The following is a 7,482-nucleotide window of genomic DNA, read 5'->3' on the forward strand; positions in this document are numbered from 1 at the left end:
TATTTGCAGACGATATGATCCTATACGTAGAAAACCCCAAAGACTAAGTGAAAGAGCTACTAGACCTCATTGGAAGATTCAGCAAAGTGGCAGGGTACAAGATCAGCATACAAAGATCAGATGGATTTCTCTAAACCAAAAACGACAGTGCTGAAAAGGACACTAGGGAACAATACCCAAAAGATGAAATTATCTAGGAATAAATGTAATCATAGAAACAAAAGACCTATACAAAGAAAACTACAAACTATTACTACAAGAAACCAAAAGAGACTTACAAAAACACAAGACTATACCATACTTCTGGATAGGAAGACTTAACATTGTGAAAATGTCAATACTGCCCAAAGCAATTTACACATATACTACAATCCCAATCCAGATTCCAAGGACATTCTTCAAAGAGATGGAAAAAACAATGACAAACTTTATATGGAAAGGAAAGAGAAGCATTGCTTAAGAAGAAGAAGAAAGCTGGAAGCCTCTCACTCCCTGATTTCAAAATTTATTACACGGCTACAGTGGTCAAAACAGGCTGGTACTGGGACAATGAAAGATACATAGATCAATGGTTCTGACCCATAGTGAACCTTTATGGGGCTTCTGAGGAGCAGCAGGTGAATTTGAATTGCCAACCGTGAGGTTCCAACCGGCTTTGCAGTCCAGCACATTAGCCCACAGCACATTACCCAATAAAAGAAGGTCCAACAGGATTCTCCTTTTAATGGAAAGCTATAAAATGGGAAATTCACCTGGGGCCATTCTCTTCTCCTATTCATCTACTCTCTAATTTCTGCCTGATCTCCAGCTTCCAAAGAATTGTTTTTCATGTCTTCTTCAGGGTCCATCACTGTTGTCTACAGAGGATTTGGTTCCATTCAAACAACTTCATCATTACAGAAAGTAGAACTCTTCAAGAACAGTTTTTTAAACTTTATTCCATGGCCTGGTATAGCACTGTAGGATAATGCACTGGCCTGCAGACTCGATGGTGCTTAACAACAACAGCTTAACAATTGTGATAGGTGGAGAGGCTAAGTGGACTCTTCTCTACTGTATATGTAACTCAATTCAGTCAGCATAGCTGAAATTTCAAATGTTGCTTATACTGTGTTTCTTTGCATAATTTATAAAAACTTTTGTTACTCAGTTTAAGAAGTTTAATGTTTTGAAGTGCTCTCTTTAAGCATATCTCCAGTTATGTCTTACACTTTGTGCTGACCTTTCATCTAGATTCCGTTGTCCTGCCTCCTAACTATATTTCACAAGGGCCAGACTGTCACCTCCTGGCTTCAGAGGAAGGGACTGTGGCCCCACCTGTGAGCGACAAAGGATTTGTGAGTTTGTGCTCACACCCAAGATGGTCAAGAAAAGTGAACTTGTTTTCTAACTTTCAGCATTATAGTCAGATTTCATTAAAAATAACTGAAACTAGTTTCAGCTTCTAACTTTATCTTTTGGCTTTCCTTTTACAATCACACCCATTTTAAGGGTCTAACAAAGCAAAGGAGGTTGGTAGAGAAACGAATGCTCATAAATGGCCAAGTCTAACTTAAGAAACATCAAAACTGCCACTTCAAAACACCAGCCTCGTTACCAAGTGTAAGGGTGCCTGAGAATGACACCTACAACCACAGAACAAAAGGCATTCGCATCAACTCTGATTAGAACATGCAGTCACGGGGTGATATCACACAATAGAGCAAGGTCATGCTAAGCCTCATTCAAACTACTGGAAAGAAAGACACTTCACGGATGAACACATTCCATGTCATTCATCTTAGCTGACAATCCAAGTAAATTCACTTCAGACCACGAGAAACACAGCCACAAAACCTGGGACTGGGAACAGAAGTTCTGATGGGTTCCAAACAATAAACACCAAGTTCTGCACGCCTGGGATTGATTTCAGACAGTGAAACTGGTCACCCACAAACACTAAACTTGTATGCACACTTACTCAAGGGTGCTCACAATATCACATTTCTTTCCCTTTGTCCCAAGAGAAAGGGGGAAGTGATATGCCCCAGTCGTGTGTGGGGATGTCTACTTTTCTTCAGGGAGCTGTTGCTAATGGTCTCCTCTATGGCACCTTCCAGAAAGAACTGCACATTTTCATCAGTTCTGGTTTAGTAGGAGTTGCTGGGTGGTGGAATTGGCTAAGCACTCTGCTACTAACCAAAAAGTTATATCCATTCAGAGCAACCTCAGAAGAAAGGCCTGGTAATCTACCTCTGAAAATCACCCATTGAAAAGCACCCTAGGGAACACCGTGCTACTCTGAGACACACAGGGTCATGCATCATGAACTGGAATTAACTCGGTGGCCAATGGCTCTGGCTGATTAGCCAGAAGTTCAATATTTTGAGCAAGCAGGACTCTTTGAACAATAATCATAGAAAAACTGGAACCATGGTCTAAGACAGCAGTGTGGTATATAACAGTGCATTTCTGTTTCTCCCTTCATGGCGGGTCTTACCCTGAAGCCCGGAGGACCCACACCACAGAAGCAAGCTCCTTACCGTGACTGACATGGATGTAAGTTGCACCTTTGGACCTGGGGCTCTGGGCGGCTTGCTGGAGGGCAGTCGCTGTCGTTCACCAGGTTCATGGTCTTGTTAACAATCCGTGTGCAAGACACAATGGTTCTACGTTCCCCTGGAAGCCAAATCAGAGGGAGTTGAAAGACTGGGCCACACAAGCCTGGAAAAGCTACTCGTGCAGATAGAGGGCAGTTCAGTTGCCACTTTTGAGCAGCTGTCACTTAAAGTGACTGTCCTGATGCTGACTGCTTGTCAGAGGGAGAACTGGGATCTTAGGAATGAGTTATGCAGTGATGGCTGAGAGCATGGGGCAGGAGAAATGGTCTAGAACAGGGTCAGAAAGTGGCAGGACCTTGGATCAGTTTTATCCTTGGACAACGTGGGAATCATTGAAGCCAAGGTTCTGATGTGGGTCTTTAAATTGCATTTAAGTGCAATTTACTAGCTGCTTGTTTGATGTTTGAAGTCCAGGTAGTCTGTGTAGATATGAAACACCTGTATATCAGTCCTCCTGCCGCCCACCTGTCAGTGTGATGAACTGTGCAGTGCCTTGCATGTTGCTATGATACTGGAAACCCCGTGTGTTTCAGGTGGAGCAATCTGTAGGTTTCAGCGGGGCTCCTACACTAAAACAGACTAAGAAGAAAGGCCTGACCATCCTTTTCCAAAAATTAGCCAACAAAACCCCTATAGATCACTATGGAACACTGACTGATACAGTGCTGGAAAATGATCCCTCGTAGTAGGTAGGCACCCAAAACACATGGTGGCGGCAACAGGGCTTGAACATACCAATGGTTGTGAACATATAGTATAGTATAGTGAATTGCTTAAGAGCTCTTCTAGTCATAGTCTTTGTAAACGCCTTTCAACTGGCTTTTTCCTAATGGGTCTGGGTAAGAAAATGTCATGCAAGTGATTGGGAGAACCGGATGCAGGAGGTGTGCTCAGTCTTCTTGGCTGCTTACAGCAGCATGGTGGGGCTTTAGGCTGCCACCCCCCCATTCCCTCCAGAGCCATCGGGGGTCTGCTGGAACAGTTTGCCCATGGTGTCAGACTTTGGAGCACTAGTAGCAGCAGCAGCTTGTGAACCAGCCAGCCCATGACAATATTCTGCTCCCATGGATGACTGCACAGAGGGAAGCGTCTTCACGCTTTTCTCTGTCACCATCCACGTAGCAGCCCCAAAGCCAGAGCAGGGCTCCTGACTGGTGATGGTCACTCACCTACCCCAACCTTGGCTAGAGCCCCATCAAATCAGAATTAACTCTGTGGAGTTTGCCTGGAAGCTGTGACTAGAGATGATACCCCCACACAACCTCATTTCTTGTTTCCTGAGGAGGCAGGGTCCCCTGCACTGAGAATGAGATGGTTTGATACAAATCACAATAAAATGTCTTTTTGAAGTAGTGAAGAAAATTTAAATGGGTCTGGGTAAGAAAAGGGGGGCATTACATGATTCAGTTGGCAGTGATTGTTAATAGGGCTCATTGTGATTGGTCAATTTTGCCATCCTGCTGGGGATGAAAGAAGCCATCTCAGAAGTTGTTGTATTGTTGTTATGTGCCATGGAGTCGGTTCCGACTCATAGAGACCCTGTACAGATCTCAGAAGTAGAAGGGGGAATCTCACTATTACTAAGCATGGAAGCCAGGAGTGGAGCATGTCCTCTGGACCCTGAGATCCCTATGCATTGAGCGTCCTTGACCCAAGGACAGAAAGCTGTGGTGCTGGAGGAACAGCAGAGAAGCAGCAGCAGCAGAACCGATTCAGAGCGTGAGGCAGAACTGTGCATTTCCTCTCCCGTGGAGCAAGGCAAGCTGAGTGGCTTTGGACAGGAGACTCACTTGTGGAAGGGGGTGCCTCCAAGTATTTAATTGGGAAGGTTGGTTTGCTGACCCATAGAGCTAGAGCCAAGTGCCTTCGAGCATTTTTCAATCGCCCTGAAAGAGCTTTGTAACATTGCTCAAGCAGGGCAGAGGCCAGGTCAAGGGTTGAGGACAAGAGAGAGAAGTGTTCCTATGAGCAGAGCTGAGAGGAGGCTGTCCTGACCCAAGAACTGTGTTCTGAGCCTGTCTGCCTTGTAACCTGTTAATTTCTCTAGTAATTGTGGTGTCTGAGTTCTGTATGGCCATGGCAGTGAATCATTGAACCCAGCTGAGGAGAGTGTTGTGGGCGAGATGGACTAGTCGGCGTTTCTTTCTGTTAGACATGGGGTCATCCTTAGTTAAAGCCGACTGGATGGCAACCAGCAACAGCAGCTACAGCAAATTAACCCTTACCACAGAGCGCAACTTCCTACAACAGAATCTACTTGTTGGGAAAAATGGTTTGACACAGAGGCTTGTCCAGAGGACAGAGTCCCACATCCTCCAGGCAGCAATTCTATAGCCAAGCTGAGCATTTGTCCAGCCAATCAGCTGCTACTGATATTTAAGCACCACAAGCTTCTTGGGAAGCTTTCTGAATCCCCCATTGGATGTAGCCTGGTACACCCAACACACACATACTGTGACTTGGCCTCACATTTGTCAGGGAGGCCGGATGATGAGAGCTAAGAAGTGGCCTCTGGAGCCATGACCCTGATGAATGACTTACAGCACAATTTCAGGTTAGCTACCGAGCCTTCAGTACTTCACTTTGCTCCAGAGGGTGAGTTTCCTTCACCTCCTTGTACCTTAGGGCATCTGGGATGGCCAAATCAGCTCATACATATAAAGTGCTTACAACAGAGCTGGGAGGATGGCTAACATTAATGTGCGTAGTGGTTACGAATCAGGCTGCGTACTGCAAGGTCAGCCGTTCGAAACTACCAGCTGTTCCTCAGGAGAAAGGAAGCTTTCTGCTCCCGTAAAGATTGACAGCCTCAAAAACCCTGTAAAGGGTCGCTATGAGTTGGAACTGACTCCACGGCACATGACCACCACCACCACGTGATATTGCTGGAGCTCTGGTGTGGCGCTGTGAGTTAATGTGCTAGACAGAAAGTTGGTTTGAACCACAATGTCGGTGGTTCAAGCTCACCAGCCACGCATTGGAAACTCTATACAGGGTTGCTATGGGATGGAACTGACTCCAAGGCCCTTAACAACAACAAATATGATAGTATTATTACTTAAGAAGGTCAGCAGTGTGTCAAGCCCAGCTATGTAGCTCCCAGACTCCTTGATGGATCTGTCTGCTGGGGAGCGTGCCAAGTGGACATGAATCGATGTTGTGCAGTTCTGAGCTATACTGCCGAGAGTCTCAGCAGCATGTGTTGGACTGATAAACACAAAGTTAGCAGTTTGAATCCTGGACTGTTAATGGCAAAGTCAGCAGTTCAAATCTACCAGCCACTCCTGAAAAGAAAGATGCTGCTCTCTGCTCCTGTTAAGATTTACAGCCTTAGAATGCTATTCAGGGTCCCTATGAGCGGACTCGAAGGATGTGGCAGAACTACACTGTCGGCCTCCTTCCGGTCAGAAATGCAGTCAGGAATCAAGAGTGGGGCAGGGGAGTGCCGAGAGGTCTCAAGCCAGATAGAGGTCAGCTTTGGCAGTAGGTCTGATGGAGGTGTTGGGAACTGGGATTCGTTGGTGTCATGTAAGTTTGCCATTAGGCCAGACGTACCAGCAGGAGGACAAGCCCCCACCCAGCCTGAGAGCCTGCTTACTGCTCCATTGGACCATGTTCCGTTTGTAGCAAGGTGCTGAAGTACAATCACCTGGCTATAGCCAGGAGTTTGGACTTTGGCTGGGTTTGGAGGCCCTCAGTATAGAGGGTTAGTGTGAGAGAGGACAGTGGGCTGATGTGGCACCTGAGGTTATGCCAACCAATGTGGGCCTGCCTCAGAAAGAGGCTGAAGACAAATAGTGGGAACCAAGATGAGCAGGAGACAGAAGAAATTCACAGTTGTCCCTGGCAGCGTCTAGTGGGCTCAATGATGCAATAGTCAGAAGTCCCATTGGAAAGGGACAAGTCCAAAGAGCAATCCTCTATATATTGGACAGCTGACAAATGTCATCTTGCCAGTAAACAACCGCTCAGGATCCCAGTTTCCACCTGCCTGCATTCAGAGTCTAGGCCAGGCTTCCTTCTCAGATCTGCACTCAACAAAATCCACCCTTCCTGTGACCTCTCTCCCCTGTTGTCCTGGGCACCCATGCAAAGATGCTACACCATCCACTTGTGAATCACTGCTTTCGTGTGTATTGCTTTTTGCCCTCTGCTCACCCTGCAGCCACTTGGGGTGACAGGATGATCACTGCAGTCTAGGGGGAAGAAAATCCATTGGTTAGGCTCCAGTGGGAAACTGTGACTCCAGTTCTCAGGTTCAAGAAGCTTTGCCCATTGCGTCATGAACTTTAGTTACTGTAGCAATGGAAAATGTCATTGTGGGCAGGAAGTCTCTGGTGCCCCACCACCTACAGTACCAGGTGAAGATCTGTATTCTGAACATTCCCAGGGGCCGAAGGCACACACGCGGGGAGGCAGCCAGCCCTTGGCAAACCTCCATTGAGAGTCAGCGCCAAGGCCGGTACCACAGACCAAGCAGCAGTGGGGCATGATTCCAACGTGCGGGCATTTCACGTGTTGTGCAGGGAAGTGGTGAAGGTCTAGAGGGTGGAGAGGGCCCACCTTGCCCAGCCCAGGGTGTGCTGGCCCCGCGTGTCCTGAGCTCACTCCTCCTCCCTCAGCAGGGCCCCAGTAGCTCACCTCCTCCACACTGCACGCTGCACCCTTCCCAGCCACGGTGGGTCCAGATTAACAGCGAGTCCTCAGCCTTTTCTGATTTGCTTTGATTTTCCGAGGTGTAGTTTATGGGGACTATGTACTCGTAATGAATTCCGTAATTCTGGTCGTGAAATAACAACACCTGGGTCAGCAGCAAAATAAAAGACCATTTTGAAATTGAGCGCAAGCCCACAGGGCTGTTGAATTTGCAAACCAAACCACC

At 46.9% G+C, this 7,482-nt stretch overlaps 1 protein-coding gene across 1 annotated transcript in view; it reads right to left on the reverse strand.

Annotated features, from left to right (window-relative positions):
- ADAMTS17 (ADAM metallopeptidase with thrombospondin type 1 motif, 17) overlaps positions 1-7,482 on the reverse strand; it is a 744,430-nt gene that overhangs the window by 160,573 nt on the left and 576,375 nt on the right. Inside the window, exons 17-18 of the mRNA XM_006872136.1 lie at positions 7,242-7,401; positions 2,523-2,658 (exon numbers count right to left, since the gene is read on the reverse strand). Coding sequence (XP_006872198.1) covers positions 2,523-2,658; positions 7,242-7,401 — 296 coding nt within the window. The remainder of the gene's footprint in view (positions 1-2,522; positions 2,659-7,241; positions 7,402-7,482) is intronic.

This window comes from Chrysochloris asiatica, unplaced genomic scaffold (genome assembly GCF_000296735.1).
Source record: "Chrysochloris asiatica unplaced genomic scaffold, ChrAsi1.0 scaffold00184, whole genome shotgun sequence".
Classification (NCBI taxonomy): domain Eukaryota; kingdom Metazoa; phylum Chordata; class Mammalia; order Afrosoricida; family Chrysochloridae; genus Chrysochloris; species Chrysochloris asiatica.